Source organism: Portunus trituberculatus, chromosome 28, assembly GCF_017591435.1.
Source record: "Portunus trituberculatus isolate SZX2019 chromosome 28, ASM1759143v1, whole genome shotgun sequence".
NCBI lineage: Eukaryota > Metazoa > Arthropoda > Malacostraca > Decapoda > Portunidae > Portunus > Portunus trituberculatus.
This window is the reverse complement of record NC_059282.1, coordinates 5,262,270-5,286,731: the sequence shown is the minus strand read 5'-3', so window position 1 is coordinate 5,286,731 and position 24,462 is coordinate 5,262,270. Positions and strand designations below refer to the sequence as shown.

Sequence of the window (24,462 nt, the reverse complement as noted above, 5' to 3'; positions counted from 1 at the left end):
ATTTTTATTATGGTTTATGAAGAGTAAGAGTCACTTCTGAATTGTCTTTATGGAGTGACATATCATTGGGAACTTTTCATCTTTTCTTCTTTTTTGCTGCCCTAAGCACGTGTTACTCTTACATGTCAATAAATACATGGACCAGAAGAACAAGCCGCGTACCACTTCATTACATCATCCAGTAAATAGAGCCTAAGTCATTAACTAATTCAACCAAACAGGTGGACCATTATTTTCTTGCATCAAATAAAGTGTTAAGAGTTACTTCACTCCTTCAATTAGTGTGAGAGTCATTTCTGGGAATCAAATATGATGGCAGTGTTGCTTCAACGAGATGAAAGTGAGGGGAGGTGATGCACTAGGTGACTTGGCATGACGGGGAGGGGGAGTGGATGACGAGGAGAAGGGGAGGGGATAATAGGATGGACGGAAGAAGTGGGAGGGAGGAAGTCAGTGGTTGGAGGGAAGGTGTTGGTGGGGCATGTGCGGCCACGTGGTCACGCGCGGTTTGTTTACGTAAGCACCATGAGTGAAAAGGTAAACACTGCGTCCCTCGCCAAGGTGTGGGATCTTATTTACAGTTTGCAAATGAATTACGCATAAAAAGGATGTAATATTTGATCAGGCTCCGAGTCATGGCGGGGCGAGCTGGCTGGCTGACTGGCTGGCTGGCTTCGCGCTTATAGTTAGGGAAGAGGAGCGGAGAAGTCTTATAATAATGTAAATATGTAGTGCAGAAGAAGTGTGATGAAAATATAACCTGAACTTTTATTTTGCGTTTGGCTTTAGTGTGACGTAACATTAATCTAAACACACACACACACACACACACACACTCTCTCTCTCTCTCTCTCTCTCTCTCTCTCTCTCTCTCTCTTACCTGCGCTCCAGCATCTCCAGCCTCATGTCAGCGAAGTCTTGAGACAGTTCGTATCCTTCCACGTTCCCTGGGGCGCCGCTACCTCGCCACCTGCTGTTACGATTAGCCGTGTCATCCGCAGTGGAGCCTCGGGGGGCGCCTCGTCGGCCTCCCAAACCCACTCCGCTCCCCTGCGACACCGCCTGCTGCAGCTGAAGCCGGAAAGAAAACGAGGATGAATAAACAAGCAGGGTTCAGGTGGAGTGGTTCCCTGTTGCGTGAGTGAGTGGGTAAATAAATGCATGAACAGGTAAATAAACAGCGCGGCGATAAAGAAGTGTTTTTGTTGGTGGGGTTAGTTTGCACTGCCTTCAGTTTGTAAAGTGATGAGCGGCGGCTGCGAGGGAATATATTACTCACTGAAAAATGAAATGGGGATGATGATAAGGAGGAAGATGAAGAAGATGATGATGATGATGATGATGATGATGATGATGATGATGATGAAGATGATGATGATGATGATGAAGAAGACGATGATGATGAAGAAAAGAAGAAGAAGAAGAAGAAGAAGAAGAAGAAGAAGAAGAAGAAGAAGAAGAAGATGATGATGATGATGATGATGATGATGATGATGAAGAAGAAGAAGAAGAAGAAGAAGAAGAAGAAGAAGAAGAAGAAGAAGAAGAAGAAGAAGAAGAAGAAGAAGAAGAAGAAGAAGAAGAAGAAGAAGAAGAAGAAGAAGAAGAAGAAGAAGAATAGGAAGAAGATGAAGAAAAGGAGGAAGATGATGATGGTTATGAAGAATATTCAACCACCTTGCAGTGGATACGAAAAAAAAATATCAAAACAAATAAACAAAATCTCACAGGTGTGCATCCATCTCACTCTCACTCTCACTCTCTCTCTCTCTCTCTCTCTCTCTCTCCTGGCCTTACCTGAGAGCGGCGGACATTGTGAGTGCCGTTGTGGTGGTGGTGGTGGGGGTGGTTGTGGGGCAGGTGGTGGGGCGGCACAGGGGGCGCTGATCCCTCGCAGCTGTAGGACTTGGTAATGTTGCCACCCACGCCTCGCCCTGGAGGACCCTTGCCCGTGTAGCCTCGGTCGATCTTCACGGGGGAACTGGAGAGAAAGAGAGAGGAGTGTAAGAGTATTGCTGGGATAAAGATAGAATAAATAATGGAATAAATAAGCAATTAAGTAATCAAGGAAGTAAATAAGTAAACTAAGAAATCAATAAACAAATAGTCACTAGATATAAGTAGACTCGAAGAAAGCAACGTATTTCAATTCCTCCTCTTCTTTCTCCTTCTCCTCTTTTTGATGTATTCAGAAACCCAAATATGAATAACACAAAATAAAAGAAATACGAAAAAAAAAAAAAGCTGAACGGGAATTTTCTTACATCAGAAACAAACTAAAAAAAAGAAATAAAAAAAAAATAACAAAGCAACTTCACCAACAAAACACAAACACACGCAAAACGAATCACTGAAAAGCAACCCCTTACGAAACGCGAAAAGCCTGAACAACACCACAGCCAAGAACAACAATACAAAAAATCCCCATCAAAGGCCACGGGAGGGCTGAGCATGAATGAACGCTTACGCCACTTACTCCACTCATAAACCACACTTACTGACACCCATAAGAGAAAACTGGGGGGCAGAGAGTCGGGCAAACACGTGAAGGAGGAAGGCGAGCGAGGGTGAAGAAACAGGAAGACATCACGTGTGGTAGTAATATTCGATTTGGCAGCCCTTTCATTTATGCAAGAGTATGTGTGCGTGTGTGTGTGTGTGTGTGTGTGTGTGTGTGTGTGTGTGTGTGTGTGTGTGTGTGCTGGCTGGTCCGTGCCTCGCCACACTTCCTCAGGTCATACACAAACTAATCGATGGCAAGGTACAGGTTATGAAGTGGCGGTGAAGGAGGCCAGGTGGTGCAGGACAGGTAAGGCAGGTGGTGGCGTTCCTCATGACCCAGGTAAGGTGGACTCTGGGTTACTTCTCTCTCTAAGGTGTGGTGATGAAGGGCAATCAGGTGTGGCCAGCAGGTGTGTGTGTAGCAGGGCGTGGCTTGATGGTGATGGGCTGGTGGTCGTGTCGGTGGTCAGGTGTGGGCGTGTGTAGTCAGGTGTGGCTATCTGATGTCGTGTGGCCAGGTGTGCGGGACAGACTTACATACAGACAGACAGGAAAAGAGGGACAGGTAGGCAGATACTCATTACTAAGATCAACCTATCGATAATGAAAAGGAAGACGAGAAGGGGATCTTTAATAGTGTGTGTTAATTCAGGCGAGGCTGGGGAAGTACAAATGAAGACGAATAAGAAAGATAGAAGACAGATACACAGATACAAACCAATCTCTTCACTTCCTCTCTCTCTCTCTCTCTCTCTCTCTCTCTCTCTCTCTCTCTCTCTCTCTTGATTAACCTATACCACCATAAAGCTCTAGTTAAAATTCCTCGTTATTTAAGGGTGTTTCTACCGTTCTAGTGACATACAAACCACATTTCAGCATTATTAGCTTGAGAAACACTTGAGGGAACTCTGCTAATCACCTCTGTGGCCTCGGCAGACAATTGTGGTGAGAAAGCAGTCACAATATAATCTCCTCCCCTCTCCCTTTCCCCTTCCCTTCCTCTGTCACGCACACACAAACACAAGTCGCCAGAATGCATAACAAACCCAAGTTCTCAGTGTTGTTTGCCTCGCAGCCTTGCTTGTCTCAGCAGCCTCCACCTTCCATAAGCATCACTCAACACCAGCACGCCCACACACGCCTTCCACAACAACAATTCACGGCAACACAAACAGGCAACATACTGCAACACTCTTGTCTTCCTTGTTTTGTTTTTTTTGCAGTTTTCGTTTTTTTCTCTTTTTCTCATGTTTCGTAATATTCAAGGATACTTTTTTTTGGTTCTTTTTTTTTTTAAGACGTTGCATTGTTGTAAATATTTAAAAGCGGAGAGAAGGACAGTAGTCATATTCGTTATCAATGACAACGCGTTTTCTATTGCTATGTTTAGTGTTATTGTTCCTTTGCATGTCTTGACTCGTTTTGATTCAAGAGGTACGTATGTAAAACGGTTCAAACTTGACGTCAATGTCTTTTAAATAATCCAGTACTAGTAATTCCATTTTAAGACTAAATCAGCATCCTTTACCTAGTTACCCTAGCACTCAGCACCCTAAGCAAGGTTCTATCAGCACCCATAAGTCTCCACACACTAAGTAATCAGCACTCATACTTCAGACAAGGACACATAAAACTAAATCAAGCACCCTTAAACTCCTTAGTATTTAGTCACCTAGCACTCAGCACCCTAAGCAAGGTTCTATCAGCACCAATAAGTCTCCACACACTAAATAATCAGCACTCATACTTCAGACAAGGTTTTATAGGCAATTACAAACCTCATCAGTTAAGTCACCCAGCACTCAGCACTCAGCAACCATGAATCTTCAAAACTAAGTAATCAGCACTCGTTACTCAAGAACCTATTTAACACTTCCCTAGCATTCAGCACTAGGTAAAGCTCTATCAGCACTCATGAACTCAAAAAACTTACATAGCACCCAAAACACGAACACTCCTCCACTATTACCACGCGTCCTCCCTCCCTTCTTCATTAGCACATTGCCCTTCGCCACACCTGGAAATTCCTTCACCCAGCACACCAGCACCCTCCCCCACCCCAAGCACCACCTGTCACCTGTTCCGCCACTCACCTCAAGGGCGGCGGTATGACGAAACCTGAGATACAGATTAACATTTCTCCTGAAGGTGAATTCGCTCTATGGAAAACCTTGGTGCTACTGACGGAGGGGAAGGGACGCACTAGTCAAGTTCGAAGGTCACGACAGACTGGAGATGATCGCCTTGTGTCTGTATTCACCGCCCCAAGGATCCGAAGGCCTGTGTCTGCCAGCTGCCGCTCCTCCGTCAGGTAACCAGTTTGGGCATATACCTGCTTATTTTCCCAGCGCCTCCTGCTTCACCTTGCACACACCTGTCTTGTAACTGTGAATATATTAAAGCGTTTTCTTTCTCCTTCGTGTATTTCTCGCTTTTAATACAAGTTTGCGAAGTTTTTGGATGTATCAGACAAGGGAGGTTAATGTATCGCCGGCATCTGAGACACAGGTGAGCGGGCATCGGTCAGCACGCGACACCTGCCCAGCACGCGTCCAGGTGAAGGAGTCTTAGCCAATCAGAAACGTCCCCCGTGCCCTGAGGAAGCCCGTCCACCAATCAGAAGGAAGAAATTGAGCAGGTGGTGATCGGCTGGTGATTAAGAACACGAGTAGGGAAAAAAAAAAAAGAAAACAAAAAGGTGTAGGGAAAATATACAGACCCAGCCCCTCTCTCTCATCTTTCTACGGGAGCTGAAGGAGTGAGGGAATGTAAATAAACAGGCGGCGGCGCAGCGGGAGGCGTACATTAGCGGAAAGTAAATAAAAACAAAACTCGCCAGGTGATCATCAAACGGCTCCTCTGTAACTAATTAACCTCCCTTACCTGGTCCCTCCTTAGAGCCCCCGGGACCAGGTGCTCGGCGAGAGAGAGAGAGAGAGAGAGAGAGAGAGAGAGAGAGAGAGAGAGAGAGAGAGAGAGAGAGAGAGAGAGAGAGAGAGAGACTGACCCCAAACCACGTGTCTTCTGTATATCATCAACTTACCTCCATCACTCCCTGTAACCAGACCTCCCTTTGTCTCTCTCTCTCTCTCTCTCTCTCTCTCTCTCTCTCTCTCTCTCTCTCGCCTTCTGTTTTCTCTCCCCCTTCCTTCGTCTCTCCCCTGAGGCCTCCTATTTCACAACACACACACACACACACACACTCTATATAGTCTGTCTCTCCCTCTCTCTCTCTACAAACACTACCTTTTCCCATCATTCCCTCTCTCTCTCTCTCTCTCTCTCTCTCTCTCTCTCTCTCTCTCTCTCGCCTCCCTTGAATCTTCTCTCCCCTCACCTTCCCTCCTGTCCTTTGCCTTTCCCTCACTCCTCCGTTACCTCCCTCCCTTTCTTCCTCCCCTCCCCTGGGACTGAATTAGCCACAAGTCTCCTCCCCTACAGAGAGAGAGAGAGAGAGAGAGAGAGAGAGAGAGAGAGAGAGAGAGAGAGAGAGAGAGAGAGAGAGAGAGAGAGAGAGAGAGAGAGAGAGAGAGAGAGAGAGAGAGAGACGTATAGTGTACTGTTTATCTTCCTCAGTGTCTGTCTGTGTGTATGAAACTTAATGAGAGGGGAAAATTATGATGGTGAGGAGGGAAAGGAGGACGAGGAGGAGGAGGAGGAGGAGGAGGAGGAGGAGGAGGAGGAGGAGGAGGAGGAGGAGGAGGAGGAGGAGGAGGACTACAAATTAATCAGTAAATAGGTTACCGTTGTTCTCATCTTCAACTATACTTTATACAACAACTATTACTACTACTACTACTACTATTACTACTACTACTACTACTACTACTACTACTACTACTACTATTACTACTACTACCACTACTACCCATTAAAGCAAAACCCCCAAACTCCACTAAGTAAACCTTTATAAAGCCCAGAAGCAGCCCCCACAAAGCAGACCCACAGACCAGTACGTACACAACCTCACCATGAAGCATTAGTCCCTTGAAGACCCAGACCCCTTAAATAGACCCCATCCTTTTGAATTTCAGCCACAATTCACGCAATACTAAGTGAAATTAGCCTAATTAAGGACCCGCCAGCCCCAAATATGACCCTTCTAGCCCCATTAAGTAGTATATGAACCCTCTAAAAGCCCCAGTAAGTCCTAAATGAAGCCCTTAACACCCCCAATAAGTCCCCAGGAGTCCCATCAAGCCCCCAGCAACCTTGTCAAGCCTCTACCAGCCCCCTCAAAGCCACTCGTAGCCCCGTTAAGCCCCATTGAAGCACAGTAAGGGTAGTGAGGCGCCAGGCAAGTACAGTCCTGTGCTCCCTACCCACTATACGCTACTTTTTCTGAAGGGCACGTGACCAGCCAGGCACCAGATGTCGTTTCCTCCTATCCTGACTGCCAGCTGTTTCTCCTCCTCCTCCTCCTCCTCCTCCTCCTCCTCCTCCTTCCTCGTCTTCTTCATCATCATCTTCTACCTCATCTTCATCGTCTTTCTTATCTTCATCTTCATTCTTCTCTTTTTACTCTCTCCTTTCCTTCGCTTCGCTTCCTGTATTTCTTATTTGTTTTTGTTTTTCTTGCTCTGTTTTCATCATCATCATCATCATCATCATCATCATCATCTTTCTTCTTTTTTTTGCTTTCCGTTCCTTTCCTTCGCTTCGTTTCTCTACTTTTTGTATTTTTTTGTTTATTTTCTTTTCCTGGTATTTTCTCATCATCATCATCATCATCATCATTATCTTCATTCTTCTTCTTTTCCTTTCCTTTCCTTCGCTTCGCTTCTTTTATCTTTTATCTGTTTACTTTCTCTTTTCTCCTCCCCCTCTTTCCCTTCCTTTCCTTCTCTAATCTTATTTTCTTAACCTTCTTTCTCATTCTCCTCCTCTTCCTTCTCCTATCTTTCTTTATTCTTTTCTCCTCTCTTCTCTTATTCTTTTCCTACATCTCAGTTCCTTTACCCTTTCCTTCCTCACTCCTTCTCTCTCTTCTTATTCCTTCCATCTACTTCTACTTCTCTTTTTCTTCATTCTCTTCTTCAGTTCTTCCTTCTTGCTTCTATCTATTTTCATTTTCTTCTTCTTCTTCTTCTTCTTCTCTTCCCTCTTCTACGCCTTCCCTTCTTTCTTCTATAAATATTCCTACTGCCTTCTCGTCTCTCTCCTTCATCAAAGCTGTCCATCTTCACTTTTTTCTCTTCTACTGTTTGTGTACGGCTCTACTTCTCATTCCTCTTTATTATATTTTCCTCGTTATTCAGTCTTTCTCCTCCTCCTCCTCCTCTTCCTCCTCCTCCTTCTGCTACTACTTTCTCCCACTTCCTCTTGCTCCTCTTCCTGGTTCTTCCCCACTTCCTTCTCTACTTCTCCCTCCTCGACACTTCCTCCTCCTCCTTCTCTCTTCTTCTTCTTCTTCTTCTTACATGCATGCCACAAGTTCCCTCCAACCTTACCAAACGAAAAATTTTGAGACTACAAAGGCTGAAACTAAACTTAGATATGACTCGTAGTAGTAATAGTAGTAGTAGTAGTAGTAGTAGTAGTAGTAGTAGTAGTAGTAGTAGTAGTAGTAGTAGTAGTAGTAGTAGTAGTAGTAGTAGTAGTAGTAGTAGTAGTAGTAGTAGTAGTAGTAGTAGTAGTAGTGAGGGAAACAGGTGTAAAGTGTAGTAGTACTCGAGTAAGGAATGAGGCGAAAGGTAAGAGGGGACGAGTGAGAGGAGGTGAGAGGGGAGAGACGGAGAGGGGAGAGAGAAGAGGAAAGAGGGGAAAATCACCTGGTCTGTCAATCTTGCAAAACATTTCTTGCTGATTTCCCCCTTTCCTCCTTACCCTTCTTCTTCCTCCTCCTCCTCCTCCTCCACACACAGACGCGCAATATAAACAAGGGAAGGAAGAATCCACGTTCTTGAAGTCAGAGAGAGAGAGAGAGAGAGAGAGAGAGAGAGAGAGAGAGAGAGAGCACGCCATACCACACACGACGCTATGTATTGTCGCTTGCCCTACACACACACACACACACACACACACACACACACACACACACACACACACACACACACACACACAGGAAAGACCCTATTCGATTTACGAGTACATTAACTCCACCTAACTTATTCCGGAGTTTCACGCGGCCGTTCGTAAAAATGCTCCGAACTACGAGAACTTTTGCTCCAAGGTACGAATTTGCAGCTTAGTACGATAACGCTTCTGAGAGAGAGAGAGAGAGAGAGAGAGAGAGAGAGAGAGAGAGAGAGAGAGAGAGAGAGAGAGAGAGAGAGAGAGAGAGAGAGAGAGAGAGAGAGAATATTATTAGCTTAGATTCCAAACTTAACTTAACCTAACCTAACCTAACCTAACTTAACTTAACCTAACTTAACTTAACCTAACCTAACCTAACCTAACCTTACCCAACCTAACCTTACCCAACCCAACCCAAGGCAAGCTAACCCAACCTAACCTTAACCTAACCCAACCCAACCTTAACCTAACCTAACCAGACAACTTAACAGCGTGGCGAGTGAACACATTTCCTTTCATTAAACTGGAAACGAGTTTAATTAGAAGACAAGTGGCGCGAGAGTTAATGGCGGAGACTTAAAACTAATACCAGAGAGAGAGAGAGAGAGAGAGAGAGAGAGAGAGAGGGAAATTAATCTTGCATCCCACGTGACTATTTTCCTCCACCACCACCACCACCACAACCTCCTCCTCCACCACCTCCTCCTCCAATGCATAAGAATGTCTCAAACTTAAACTGCAACCACATCAGCTTTCCCCTCGTGTCCCCTCGCCTCCCCTCGGCGTGGAGGAGGCGTGAGGGGATTGGAGGCGTGCCATGGGGAAGGCTGAGGAGGGGAGATGGAGAGGGAGGGTGGTAGTGAGGGGAAAGACATGACAACAACACTCTCCCCTCACCATTTCCCCTTACATTTAAAACTCCTTTATCTATCACTGCCATTTTCCCCTCCCTTACTCTCCTTTTATCTCCCCTCCCTCTACTCTCCTCTCTCTCTCTCTACCAATCTACATCTCATTCTTTCTCTCTCCCTTCCTACTCTCTCTCTCTCTCTCTCTCTCTCTCTCTCTCTCTCTCTCTCTCTCTCTCTCTCTCTCTCTTAATCCATTCCTATCCTTCCTACCTTTGTTTCAATTTCTCTCTCTCTCCTCTTCTATATATCTCTCTCTCCCTCCTTCCCCTCGCCTCCCCTCACTCATGCAGTTCCCCTTACTCCTTTGTCTGAAACGTCCCTTCCTCCTCCTCCTCCTCCTCCTCTTCCCCTCGCAAGTTTTTAGGAGGCTAAATTTAAGGGGAGGTCAGGATGAGGGGAATACCAAGGTTGAGGGGAAGAGTTGTCAGGGAAGAGTTGATTTGGCAGGGGTAGAAATTGATGAGAGGGAAGGAAGAAGAAGAGGAGGAAGAGGAGGAGGAGGAAGAGGAGGAGGAGAAGGAGGAAAAGGATGATTCGGCGAGTTTGGTCAGGGTAGAATGTGATTTTATAAAGGGATGTGGGTATGGGTTCCCTCTTCCTCCTCTTCCTCTTCTTCTTCTTCCTCCTCCTCCTCCTCCTCCTCCTCCTCCTATCCCTCTCTCCACTTCCGTCTACGCTATCTTACATACACTTCTGTTTCACTTCCATTTGTTTTCCTTCCTCGTCCTAAACCATCACTACTACTACTACTACTACTACTACTACTACTACTACTACTACTACTACCACCACTAGTATTACTACTACTAATCCTTAAAAATTGTCACGAACTAATTTCATATTCTTTAAAGTCCTTCTAATACTTTTCCTCCTCCTCCTCCTCCTCCTCCTCCTCTTCCTTCTCCTTCTTCTTCCTTCTTCTTCCTCCTCCTTCTCCTCCTCCTCCTCTTGTGACCTTAAGTAGAGGACAAAGATACGAGTCACTAATCTCCAAGCTAGTTCTGATGTGCGTGTGTGTGTGTTTGTGTGCGCGTGTTTGTATAATATGCATGTAGAGTGTGTGTGTGTGTGTGTGTGTGTGTGTGTGTGTGTGTGTGTGTGTGTGTGTGTGTGTGTGTGTGTGTTAATGAGTTTCGTGTACGTATGCAGGCGTCTCGTGCAGTCTTTGCAGCACGTAATGTTTTGGGTGTGGCAGCGGTGGTGGTGGTGGTGGTGGTGACTGGACAAGCATTCACCACCACCACCACCACCACTCCCTCTCTCTAATGGTAAACTCATAATTACATTAAACAAAAACATGATCATGAGAACCACACATGCTCTCTCTCTCTCTCTCTCTCTCTCTCTCTCTCTCTCATCGAATGTTTACAGTCCCAAGGGCGAGTTGGTCTCTAATACCTTCTGGCTCTTTCTAATCAGCTGGAGTGGACGTAGAGAGAGAGAGAGAGAGAGAGAGAGAGAGAGAGAGAGAGAGAGAGAGAGAGAGAGAGAGTTGTAGCCAGACGACCCTCCCAGATACAGGACGGCCTAAAGTTTACAAAGGACAGTTCCGAGGTCGAAGATTGGACGTAAATAGACACACTGAAGAAATTTTGACCAATGCTGGATTACTTTATTGGCGTGATATTCTCTCTCTCTCTCTCTCTCTCTCTCTCTCTCTCTCTCTCTCTCTCTGTAACGAGGAAAGAGGGAGTTTAACAGATTCAATTAGTCACGATGCAGAGAGAGAGAGAGAGAGAGAGAGAGAGAGAGAGAGAGAGAGAGAGAGAGAGAGAGAGAGAGAGAGAGAGAGATGGAAAGATGGCAAAAAGAGAGAGAGAGAGAGAGAGAGAGAGAGAGAGAGAGAGAGAGAGAGAGAGAGAGAGAGAGAGAGAGAGAGGAGGAAGAGATAAAGAGAGACAGCTTCATCCCTTACAGCACGGTTGGGGCAGCTTTCTCTCTCTCTCTCTCTCTCTCTCTCTCTCTCTCTCTCTCTCACAAGTTCCACAGGTCACGAGAAGAGTTGATCCACCATATTTCCCCTCACTACGTCGTATTTTTCCACAAGATTCCTCCTTTTCCCTTTCTCTCTCTCTCTCTCTCTCTCTCTCTCTCTCTCTCTCTCTCTCTTCTCGCCTTTCTAAAGTATACCACCCTTCCCCTCTTTCTCCTCAAAAGTACCCCAACATTTCCCCTCTCCACTTTAAAATACCCTTCTCTTCCTCTCTTTCCCCTCATAAATTCCCCTATGTTTCCCTCTTACATCCCTATGAATATCCATCCATTTTCCCCATTTTACCCTCAGATTCCCCTCTCGTCCAGGGCTCTTCCCCTCTCCCCTCACCAGTACTCCACTTCCCCTCCTCTTCCCCTCACACGGACGAGTACTTCTAACCACTCCCCCTTCCTCTCTCTCTCTCTCTCTCTCTTCCTTTCTCCTTAATACATATTGGCGGGAGAAAGATCACTATTTTAAAATGTTTTGCTCTCTCACCATCACTACTTTCCAAAGGCTCCAGTTGAAGCTACTCGTGTTTTTAAGAGTATTTTTATGGTTCTGGTGATAGGTTGGCAAGATTTCTAGTGTATCAAGAGGAGAAACAGTCTCGAAAACCTGTCTGCTTGTCTCTGTGGCCTTGGAAAATTGTCATGGTGAGAGGGGAAGGCGTTTCTGAATATGGAAGAGAGTACCTAAGACCCTTCACATACTCCAATCCATCTACTCCACCCATTCACAGACTCTACTCTTACTCTCTCTCTCTCTCTAAGCTTCAATTCACTGACAGATGCGTGACCTTGATAAATTGTGAGTCATTTTCCCAGTAAGAAAGATTTATATGTATTATTTAGGTGTGTGTGTGTGTGTGTGTGTGTGTGTGTGTGTGTGTGTGTGTGTGTGTGTGTGTTTTGTGGGGGGAGGATGGCAGGGGTGTGATGTATATAACTAAGTGGTGTATTTTTGTTGTTGTTGTTGTTGTTGTTGTTGTTATATTGACATCTGTGGGTGATATGGTAATTGGGTTAGTCTAATTAGATATGTACTATGCTACTTCTTTATGTAAATTATTGTTGTTGTTATTGTTGTTAATGTAGTAGTAGTAGTAGTAGTAGTAGTAGTAGTAGTAGTAGTAGTAGTAGTAGTAGTAGTTGTTGTTGTTGTTGTTGTTGTTGTTGTTGTTGTTGTTGTTGTTGTTGTTGTTGTTGTTGTTGTTGTTGTTGTTGCTCTCATTAGTGTACTTATCGTGTTGGTGATTGGTTGAGCCCGGAACACCTTTTAGCCAATCACTGCGACGCTTACCTGCAAAAGAAGAAAAACAACGTCAGAACATAATCCAAACACTAACTAAACAAACAAACAAACAAAACAATATAACTTTCAAAAACAAACTAAAATAAAGAAAGACATTCACACACACACACACACACACACACACACACACACACACACACACACACACACACACACACACACACCTTTCCTACCTGCGCCTGCCACTTCCGGTCCACTAATGAGGCACGGCGGTGTTTTAATGAAGAAATAATTTAGAAACAGCTGTTCGAATCCTCTCCTCCCCCTGGATTAAGCCCTGGATTTATTTGACTATTTGCACTCGTTTACTTACTCCTCCTCCTCCTCCTCCTCCTCCTCCTCCTCCTCCTCCTCCTCCTCCTTTTTCTTCCCTCATCTTCCGATCTTTATTGCTTTTTCCACCGATTTCTTTTCCTCACTCGATTAATTCTCAGTCTGTAATCTGTTTTCCATTTGGTTATCTCTCTCTCTCTCTCTCTCTCTCTCTCTCTCTCTCTCTCTCTCTCTCTCTCTCTCTCTCTCTCTCTCTGTTATTTCTTTTATTTTCCGTTACTTTCGTTGTTTTATTTTTACTTTATTCTTTATTTTGTTTTGTAGTTTTTCTTTTCCTGTCTTGTATTTTCCATTTCTGTATTTTTATTCTTTTTGAGCTTTTTTTTAAAACGTTAATTCTTTCCATTTTCTTTCCTTTGAACTTTTCTCTATTCATTTCATTACATTTATGCTTCACCCACACGTCTCTCTCTCTCTCTCTCTCTCTCTCTCTCTCTCTCTCTCTTCCTAGTTTCATTTATATTTCAAACAACGCCAATTTCTTTCACTCTTGTTTTCTGAAGTTATGAATTTACCTAACAAATACCTTTCTCTATTTATTCCATTATCTCTCTCTCTCTCTCTCTCTCTCTCTCTCTCTCTCTCTCTCTCTCTCTCTCTCTCTCTCGCCAGTCATTCGTTTCACTTGTATTTAAAAAAACGTCAATTCTTTCCACTTTTTTCTTCTGAAGTTATAAATTTATCTAACAGTCTTTTCTATTCATTTCATTACATTTATACTTCTCCCCCCCCTCTCTCTCTCTCTCTCTCTCTCTCTCTCTCTCTCTCTCTTGCCAGACAATCATTCGTTTCACTTACATTTCAGACCCCACATGAATTCTGCCATAACACTACATTCTATTTAAATAAGATTGCACATTATGATTCCACTATTCTTGGCACTGAATCCTCTTCTGTATGAATTCCACATCCTTCACCTGCTAATTCTGACCAACCCTTCCTCCTCCTCTTCCACCATAAACAGGAGTCCCAAGAGTTCCATTCGTCATTCTCTTGCAGCAAAACACAAAAAAAATAACTGATCGACCTTCTCCCGCCATCTTGATGCAGCACCTTCCTCTCCTCTCTCTCTCTCTCTTAACAATAAATCACACGCCGAAAGAATGATGGTAAAAATAAGGCAAGGAAGGCATAATAAGAAGGCTGGCGTGATCTATACTAAATTGTGGTCTTCAAATTATGTGGAGATAGAAAAAAGTGAAGAGAATAAAAATAAGAAAAGAAATAGTTATGAATGTTTTCTTGCTAAGGATCGACATTTTTACCCAAAGACTTCATTTTAACTATCAAGGAGTGGAGGTAGGATGGTCAAAATTGGAGGGAAGGTGGAGGAAACATGGAGGAAACTCTGTGCTGGGGGAGGTAAGTGCAGGTAATTTGTGGAGGGAGATATGGAGGAAAGAATAGGAGGTGGTGGAGGTGAAAAGAAATAGAGTTATGAATTAATATGTGGATAGGAGAAGGCTAATAAAGATGGAGAGAACGAAATGAATGGTTAAAAAAATAAATAACGAAGGAAAAGAGTAAGTAAAATAAATAAAGAAAGGAGATAATGTGAGAATAAGTAAATGGAATGGTAAGAATAATGAAAACAAAGAAAATAACAAGAAAAGTGGCAAATAAAGATGTTAGAGAGAGAGAGAGAGAGAGAGAGAGAGAGAGAGAGAGAGAGAGAGAGAGAGAGAGAGAGAGAGAGAATAAAGAAACACTAACTTGCAAAATAGCAGTAGTAAGTAAAGTCACGCACGCAGTTTTAAAGTTATTTAAAAGTGTGGCAGCAAATTTGAATAAGAGAAAGAAGAAAAAAAAAAAAGATAAAGTCGAGAGCAGAAATAAATGTCAAGCGTAACAAAACAAAACAAAAAAAAAAAATGAAAAAAAAGTAATGAAACGAAAGAGGAAATGAAAATATAAATAGACGTAAAAAAAGAAAGGAAATAAAAAAAAAGAAAACATCGCGAGGATAAAACAAAAACGAAAAGAAAAAAAAAACTTAACTTAGACTGAAAAGAAAAAAAAAACAAAAGGAGAAATGAAACAAAACGAAAACGAAACGAAATATAAAACACACACAAAAAAAAAAACACTACAAATAAAAAACAAACACAAACAAACACAAAGAAAACAACTAAAGGAGAAGAAAAGATTAAGAAAAGCCTTAAAATATATTAATCCTACAATACAGTGAAGAAAATGAAGAAAAATGAATGGAACAAATGAACACAAAGACACACCAGGACTCACAGAAAAGGTATCGATACAAAACAAAAGGAGGAGGAGGAGGAGGAGGAGGAGGAGGAGGAGGAGGAGGAGGAGGAGAAGGAGGAGGAGAAGGAGGAGGAGGAGGAGGAGGAGGAGAAAGGGAGGAGGAGAACCAATCTTATCTGGGCGTCTGATATGAATTCGAGGAGGAGGAGGAGGAGGAGGAGGAGGAGGAGGAGGAGGAGGAGGAGGAGGAGGAGGAGGAGGAAGGATGAGTTAGGTAGCAGAAAAAAAAAAAAACGGATGGAAGGACGAAAGGAGGTATAGATCAAAGTAGAAAAGGAAGAAAGGAGGGAGGGAAGGAAAGAAGGAAGGAAGGAAGGAAGGAAGGAAGGAAAGTGAAAAAGAAGTAAAGAGGAAGGAAAGAAGCAAAGAGTAAGGTAGAGAGGATTTATGGATGAACAGAAAGAAAGAAAAGAAAAATACCTGATAAAAACAAACAAAAATACAAAAAAAGAGAGAAATGAAAAAAAAAACTGGAAAAATAGAAAAGAAACACTGAAAAAAAAACAAGAAAAGAAACAGGGAATAAGAGAAACGAAGAAAGGAGGGAATGAAGGAATGGAAGAGAAGCAAGAAGAGAGAATAAATAAAAAAAGACGAAGAATAAAGAATAAGAAAAACAAAAGGAAAGACAGAAAACAATAGAGAAACAGGGAATAAGAGAAACGAAGAGAAACGAAGAGGAATGAAGGGATGGACGAAAAACAAGGAGAAACAACAAATAAAAAGAGAAGAGGAATAAAAAACAAGAAAAAAGGAAAGAAAACAATAGAAAACAGGGAATAAGAGAAACGAAGAGAAACGAAGAGGAATGAAGGAATGGAAGAGAGGCAGAGAGAAGCACCAATCACGAGGCAGAAATCAGGAAGGCAGGAGGTGATTGGATCGGCTGAGCATTACGTCACTTGAAGGCGCTTTGCTGGAACCTCTGATGAACGCTGCTGATTGGCCGCCAGGGAACCAATAGGAGCCGTGGACAAAAGCAACGAAAGAAAACGAGACACACAAACAATGACAACAAAAGACGAACAGAAAAGTGAAATAAAGAAGCTGTGTACGATAATAATGAAGGAGAGTACGTTATAAAGAGGTGAATTTAAAGCGTACGTTGTAATGAGGTGGATTTAAGGACGAGTACGGTATAGAGAGGTGAATTTAAAGAGAGGTACGTTATAAAGAGGTGGATTTAAAGAGAAGAACGGTATAAAAAGGTTAATTTAAGGACGAGTACGATATAAAGAGGTAAATTTCCTTAGACATAGATACGAAAAATGTGGAAAATAGTAAAAAATTAATTAAAAACTACAAGGAAAAGGAGAAATTAAAGGAAAATAGGAATAAATAATGAGAAGAATATGAAATGCAGATGTGAATGTAGTTAGACACAGAAGATGAGAAGATAAAGAGGAAGAGAGGACAGAGGACAATATTGATAAAAGAGGAATAAATAGCAAAGAAAACAAATAAAACAAATAAATAAGAATAAGTAATAAAAAGATGAATTGTATATGAGAAAATTAGAAAGAGAAGATAAAAAGATAAAGAGATAGAAAGGATAGAGGGAAATATTAATAAAAAAGAATAAATAGCAGAGAAAAACAAAGAAAAGTGAAGACAAATGAGAAATCAGAGAGAGAGAGAGAGAGAGAGAGAGAGAGAGAGAGAGAGAGAGAGAGAGAGAGAGAGAGAGAGAGAGAGAGAGAGAGAGAGAGAGAGAGAGACGAAATTACCCTATCCTACAACTAGCAACCATACACCCCTCCTCCCCTCACCACCCCTTCCCTCCTTCCCCCCCCCCCACCACTAGCAAAAACTACGAACAAACCAACAAACTAACGAACAACAGTACTTTTCCCTGCAATCTCTTCACCCTCCCCCAAAGGCCCCAATAACCCCCACCCCAGCCACACTAATACCCCCACCTGCTGTTAACTCCTCCCTCCCCTCCTGCAATAGCCAACCACGAACACCTGGAGAAGTTGAGCCATAATTTTCGGGAGGAGGAGGAGGAGGAGGAGGAGGAGGAGGAGGTGACATCCCATACTGTCTTTTCTCTCTCTCTCTCTTCTCTTCTCTGCTTTCTCTGCTTCCTCTCCTCATCTACCCTTTCTCCTCCTCCTCCTCCTCCTCCTCCTCCTCCTTTGCCTTTGGTGGAGGAAACGACAATGAAATTATACGTACCTAGTCGATACCAATTATTGAACACGGGAGGAGGAGGAGGAGGAGGAGGAGGAGGAGGAGGAGGAGGAGGAGGAGGAGGAGGAGGAGGAGGAGGAGGAGGAGGAGGGAAATAAAGAGGGAGGTTGTGGAGGGTAGAAACAAAGGAAGGAAAGAGAGAGAGAGAGAGAAAAGGAGAGAGAGAGAGAGAGAGAGAGAGAGAGAGAGAGAGAGAGAGAGAGAGAGAGAGAGAGAGAGAGAGAGAGAGAGAGAGAGAGAGAGAGAGAGAGAGAGAGAGAGAGAGAGAGAGAGGCCATCTTACCTACATGATTGGCCATCAAATAGGAGTAAGCAGGTAAGGAATCACGGAGGAGGAGGAGGAGGAGGAGGAGGAGGAGGAGGAGGAGGAGGAGGAGGAGGAGGAGGAAGAGGAGAGGAGGAGTAGGAGTCTGGGTGTTGATGAAACGTTTCCTGGTTTTCTCCATCTATCCCTTCATATCTCCCTTCCCCCCCTCACTCCCTCCTCCCCTCCACGTCTCCCTGAAACGCCCTTCCTTTCCCTCCACTTCCCTTCCCCTTCCTTTCCTCCCTCCTGTCCCATCAATCTGTCTCTTTTTATCTCTCTCTCTCTCTCTCTCTCTCTCTCTCTCTCTTGTTATTTATTTTCTCTCTGCAATTCCGTTTTCTTTTCGTTCGTTAATGGTTCTCTATTTTTCGTGTTTTTTTTCTTAATGAGTGTTTCAAAATGTTTCGTTCGTGGAATGAACTTTAGCATGTTTTCAATTTTTTTTTTCTATTTGATATTTTGATATTCATTTATTTATTTATTTATTTTTCTTTTTCCTGAAGCGTGAAGTGAAGTCTTATAGTTAATTGTTGTTGTTCTTTTCATCTTTTTTTTTCATCTCTCTTTACTTTTTATAATCTACGTTTTGTCATTCTCTTTCCTTTTTTCTTTTTCTTTATTTTTTGCTCAGTTCTGCAAAATATAGAGAAAAAAAAGAGAGAGAGAAAAAAAGATATGCAAATTTATGTCACGGTCTGTCTCGCCTCTCATACTTTTTTACTTTCATTTTTCTTATTTCTATAACCTTAACTTTATCATTATTATTATTATTATTATTATTATTATTATTACTATTTCTTTCCTCATCGACTGGCCTACTTCCAACTCTCTCTCTCTCTCTCTCTCTCTCTCTCTCTCTCTCTCTCTCTTTCTCTCTCCTCGTGCTGCTGTTCTGCATGTTTGGGTGGGGAGGGGAAGGGGAGGGGGGAGGGGGAAGGGGGGCGAACATCGATTACTTGCAAGCTTCCATCAAGTAAGACTGTGACGTCACTCATGTCTCCTCCTCCTCCTCCTCCTCTTCTTCTTCCTCCTCCTCCTTACCAGCATTCCTACCTGCCCTTGGACGATGTATCTTCATCATCATCATCATCATCATCATCTCCTCCTCCTCCCCCTCCTCCTCGTTACCTGATTCTGCCTCCGCATTTACAGCTAGTTCTCTCTCTCTCTCTCTCTCTTGCTAACTCGATTTCCTTTCAATGTTACCTCCACTTCCCCAACCAACCTCCTCCTCCTCCTCCTCCTCCTCTTCCTCTTCTTCTTCTTCTTCCTCCTCCTCCTCCTCCTCCTCCTCCTCCTCCTCCTCTTCTTCTTCTTCTTCTTCTTCTTCTTCTTCTCCTCCTCCTCCTCCTCCTCCTCCTCCTCCTCCTCCTCCTCCTCTTCTCCTCCTCCTCCTCCTCCTCCTCCTCCTCCTCCTCCTCCTCCTCTTCTTCCTTCTTCTTCTTTCTTCTTCTTCTCTCTCTCCTCCTCCTCCTCCTCCTCCTCCTCCTCCTCCTCCTCCAGCACTATTACCAGAAGCTTCACAAATGCTCACAGGAAACTCCAATGTGTACCTCCCACAAGGAAAAAAAAAAAAAAAAAAAAGAAAAGGAAAAAGGAAACAGGAATTTTGCATTTTCCCTCCTCAGCAGAAAAATTTCCCTCCAATTCTTTCCTCCCAAAATTAACTCACAAGCTTTCCTTATTTTGTTGTTGTTTTGGTTGCAGTGGTGGTGGTGGTGGTGGGTGGTAGTAGTAGTAGTAGTAGTAGTAGAAGAAGAAGAAGAAGAAGAAGAAGAAGAAGAAGAAGAAGAAGAAGAAGAAGAAGAAGAAGAAGAAGAAGAAGAAGAAGAAGAAGAAGAAGAAGAAGAAGAAGAAGAAGAAGAAGAAGAAGAAGAAGAAGAAGAAGAAGAAGAAGAAGAAGAAGAAGAAGAAGAAGAAGAAGAAGAAGAAGAAGAAGAAGAAGAAGAAGAAGAAGAAGAAGAAGAAGAAGAAGAAGAAGAAGAAGAAGAAGAAGAAGAAGAAGAAGAAGAAGAAGAAGAAGAAGAAGAAGAAGAAGAAGAAGAAGAAGAAGAAGAAGAAGAAGAAGAAGAAGAAGAAGAAGAAGAAGAAGAAGAAGAAGAAGAAGAAGAAGAAGAAGAAGAAGAAGAAGAAGAAGAAGAAGAAGAAGAAGAAGAAGAAGAAGAAGAAGAAGAAGAAGAAGAAGAAGAAGAAGAAGAAGAAGAAGAAGAAGAAGAAGAAGAAGAAGAAGAAGAAGAAGAAGAAGAAGAAGAAGAAGAAGAAGAAGAAGAAGAAGAAGAAGAAGAAGAAGAAGAAGAAGAAGAAGAAGAAGAAGAAGAAGAAGAAGAAGAAGAAGAAGAAGAAGAAGAAGAAGAAGAAGAAGAAGAACAGAAAAACCATAATGCATAAAACAAAAAAACAAAAAACTAAAGAATGAAAAAAAAGAAAAGAAAAAAATAGAAAAGAAAAGAAAAAAGAAAACACAAACACAAAAAAAAAAAAATAAATAAATAAATAAAAACACCACCTAACCTAACCACACCACACTACCACTCAAATCAAAACGAAATCGGTGACTCGGAAATCGGATAAAAGGAGAAAAGAATCGAGCCGAACCGAGAGCTGGCCGTATCGGAATCCTGGGAGGCGAAGTGTGGGGTGAGGAGGTGAAGCGGCGCGCAGACCAGTTCGGCAGCGAGTCACGGATTATAGACGCTGGTGCGGGAGGTGGTCGGGAAACGCAAGTTCGGTCTGGATGCGGGTTCGGTACATGGTCTAAACCGCTTATTGGCACGTAACCGGATTATCAGTCGTGCAGGCAGTGTCCAATGAGAGGAGGAGAAAGAGGAGGAAGAGGAGGAGGAGGAGGAGGAAGAGCAGAGTTGGAGTGGCATGAAGTGGTGAGAGAAGAGCAGATTGGCAGGAGGACAAGATGAACAAAAATGAACAGGGAAGAAGAGGAGAAAAAAATAAACGAAGGAAGAGAGAGAAAAAGAAGGAAGAGGAAGAGGAAGAGGACTGAAGTGGCAGGAAGGGTTGACAAAAGGACAAGAAATAAGATGAACAGAAAAAGGAACAAGGAATAAGAAAAGGAGAACATAACAAATATATACAGAAATGAAGGAAGTAAGAGAAAGAGGAAGAAGAGGAAGAAGAAGAAGAAGAAGAAGAAGGAAGGGCTCGAGTGACATGAAGTGGTAAGAGAAGAAGGAATAGACATAGGAAAGACGAGAAAAGAGATTAATAAAAGAAAAGAACAAGGAAGAAGAGGAAAAAAAGTTACACCAAAGCAAAGGAGAAGAAGAAAAGGAGGAACAGAGAGTAAAGTGGAGATGAGAGAAAAGAGGAGAGTCAGAACTAAGAGAAATGAGATAAAAAGAAAGAAATGGAATCAGAGAGGATAATAAAGTAGGAAGAAGTATAGAAGTAGAAAGAAACAGAGGAAAGGAGTGGAAAGAAGTAAAAAGGGAAGAGAGAAAAGAGAAGAGAACGAAGAAAAAACGGAAATATAATAAACAATAAGAACAAGGAATTAGAAGAACATGATAATGAAAGAAGGGAAAAGAGAAGAAATAGAGAAGAAGAAAGAGAACAGAGGAATGAGAGAAAGTGAGAGAAGCGTAATAAATCATACTAAAGAGCAAGGAATAAGAATGACAGATGAGAGAGAGAGAGAGAGAGAGAGAGAGAGAGAGAGAGAGAGAGAGAGAGAGAGAGAGAGAGAGAGAGAGAGAGAGAGAGAGAGAGAGAGAGAGAGAGAGAGAGAGAGAGAGAGAGAGAGAGAGAGAGTGTGGTAAATGAGAGGGAAGATGAGATAAGAAAGAAGGGTAAATGAAGGATCTGATGAAGAGGGAAGCAATGCACAGAGGGAAGAAGCGAAGGAGGGAATGAAAAGAGGAACAAGACAAAGAAGAGATGAAGAGAGGAAAGTGTGAGAAATGAGAAAGATTCAATTAAAAGAAGGGTGAGAGATACGGTGATAAAGATGAGGAGAAAGGAAGAAGGGAAAGAGAAAGAGAAAGAGAGAGAGAGAGAGAGAGAGAGAGAGAGAGAGAGAGAGAGAGAGAGAGAGAGAGAGAGATAATACATAATAGAAGGCAAGAAAAAGAAAACAAGAAGATATAAAAGGAAATATAAACTTAATTAAAAAGGTTAATTTATGATAAACGAAAGAAAATTAAACGAAAACATGAAATTAGACGGTATTATAAGTCTCTCTCTCTCTCTCTCTCTCTCTCTCTCTCTCTCTCTCTCTCTCTCTCTCTCTCTCTGCATTCTGCAAACTCACGCTCTCATTTATTCTGGCTCACCTTTCCTCCTTTTCATAGTACTGTAAATCTCTCTCTCTCTCTCTCTCTCTCTCTCTCTCTCTCTCTCTCTCATTCGTTCTCTCTCCTCTTTATTAAATCTAGTTCTCTTTCTCATTTAATTCATAACTCTCTCTCTCTCTCTCTCTCTCTCTCTCTCTCTCTCTCTCTCTCTCTCTCTCCCTCTCACGCATCCATTTAATTTCTCCTCCTTCATTTATTTCAGTTCTTTCTTCCTTCCTCTTCTCCTCTCTCTCTCTCTCTCTCTCTCTCTCTCTCTCTCTCTCTCTCACCGTCAGCATCCAAGCACTTTTCCTTCTCTCCATCTCGCCAACCTCTCCCTAACCAGCCTCTCCTCTTACCCATCCTCTCATCCCTTCCTCGCCACGACACAGCCTGCCACTTTGAACTCATCCAGGTAAAGAAACACCCTCCTTATACCTAATACCTGCCCCTTTCCTAACACCTGGTGGCACTCTACTCTCACCCTACTCTTCCTCTCTTACCTGGGCCCCTCTCCACCCCTCTCTCATGCCTCCCGGGCGAGCAAAACGTGTCTTTACAGCGTGGCTCGTTAGCTTAACTTGCTCTCGTGCTGGACTCAGTAACGCAGCTGATAAAAGATTGTAAAAGCTGGCTAAGGTTAGAGCAGTCTGGAATGAGGGGTGGGGGTGTCTAGAAGGGATAGGAGGGCTGGAGGGGACTGGAAAGGGGTAGTGAGTCTCTGGAAGGCAGATGGGAAATAAGATTGGAAAGGGACATAAAAGGACAGGAGGACTGGAAGCTTCGGATGAGAGACTGGAAAGGGAGAGGATGGCTGGAGGGGCATAAATGTGACTTGGAAAGGACAGGAAGATTGAAGGATGCTGGACAAGACAGGGAAGGTGATAGGAATGAGGACAGAAAAGCAAGGAAGTCTGGAAAGGAGAGTGGAAAGAGACAAGAGGGAGAGCGTGGAAAGACTGGAAACGAGATTAGAAATAGGACTGGAAAAAAGAAAAACAGGAGGTAGAGGATCTGGAAGTGAGCACCTGGAAGACTAAGAAAAGGACTGAAGAGGACAGGGAAGCTGAAGAAAACTGGAAGAGAACCCGGAAAAGGAAATTAGAAGGAGAGAGGAAGACTCCAGACGTCCAGAACAGAAGAGACGAGTGGAAAGGACTGGAAATAGCTGACATAATGGAAGGAAAGGGGGAAGTGTAGGACAAGAGAGAGTGAAGGAGAACTGGAGACTGGAATTGAGGCTCTGGAAAGAATGAAAAATGAGGCTGGGAACGCCATAAAGGGGTTTGGAAACTCAACTAATGTATCTGAAGACCATAACAGACCTGGCCGCCTGTACAAACGCTTCTGAAAATTGTAGGGAAGGGCCTGGAAACAGTATGAAGGATCTGGAAAGTGAATTAAAAGGATTGGTAAGTGCATAAAAAGGGGACTGAACTCTACATAAAAGGCTCTGGAAACGATATATAAAGGATCTACATTTGTGGTGACAGAAGGGTTGGTGGCAATATTATCTGGAAAACGGTGAAGCAAAAGGAACGAGGGAAAAGAGACGAGATAAGGAAAAGGAGAGGAAGAAAATGGAACTAGGAAAAAGATGAAGAGATCTGGATGTAAATTCTGGAAGTCTCAGGAGCAATGGTGAGACTTGGAGGGAACTTGTGAATACCTGGAAAGAGAGAGAGAGAGAGAGAGAGAGAGAGAGAGAGAGAGAGAGAGAGAGAGAGAGAGAGAGAGAGAGAGAGAGAGAGAGAGAGAGAGAGAGAGAGAGAGAGAGAGAGAGAGATCCTGGAAAGCTGGAAAATAATGGAAGAGCTAAGTGAGGAAGAGAAGCTGAGAAAAATGGAGAGTTACGAGTGTTTCAAGGAGATAAGAGGAGTGAATAAAGATGGGAAGAAGGATAAACAGCAACTTTGATAAATATAAGAATAAGATAAAATGAAAAAAAATGAAAAAAAAACGTAGAGATGTGAAAGAGAATCAAAATGGGAAGGATAAATAGGTAAATATTTGTAAAGTAATGGAAGCAAACAGTAACGTTGATAAATATAGGAATAAGATAAAGATGAAAAGAACGTAGGAATATGCAAGAGAATAAAAAAATAGGAAGAACGATAAATAGATAACGATTTGTAAAGTGAGGCTAAGAAACCTAACTTTGATAAATATGGGAGTTAATTAAGATAAAGATGATTAGAATGTAGGAATAAGAAAGAGATGATGATAAAGGAAATAGAAACGAATGTAAACAGGTCAACAAATACAAAAGAGGAAAAGAAGATAAAAATAAAAGAGGAAAACAAAGTGATAAACAAGAAATGGGGAAAAAAAAGAAAACAAAAATAAATGAAAAAA

The 24,462-nt window shown here is 42.7% G+C and overlaps 1 protein-coding gene across 14 annotated transcripts in view; it reads right to left on the bottom strand.

The window, feature by feature from the left end:
* LOC123509991 (IQ motif and SEC7 domain-containing protein 1-like) overlaps nucleotides 1–24,462 on the bottom strand; it is a 186,231-nt gene that overhangs the window by 9,139 nt on the left and 152,630 nt on the right. For 13 of the 14 annotated variants that reach the window (XM_045264641.1, XM_045264649.1, XM_045264648.1 and 10 more), the window contains 2 exons: nucleotides 1,798–1,981; nucleotides 881–1,071 (listed from right to left, as the gene is read on the bottom strand). In XM_045264641.1, coding sequence (XP_045120576.1) covers nucleotides 881–1,071; nucleotides 1,798–1,981 — 375 coding nt within the window. Of the gene's footprint in view, nucleotides 1–880; nucleotides 1,072–1,797; nucleotides 1,982–4,595; nucleotides 4,655–24,462 lie in introns of those variants that run through there. The other variant, XM_045264647.1, reaches the window with a different exon arrangement.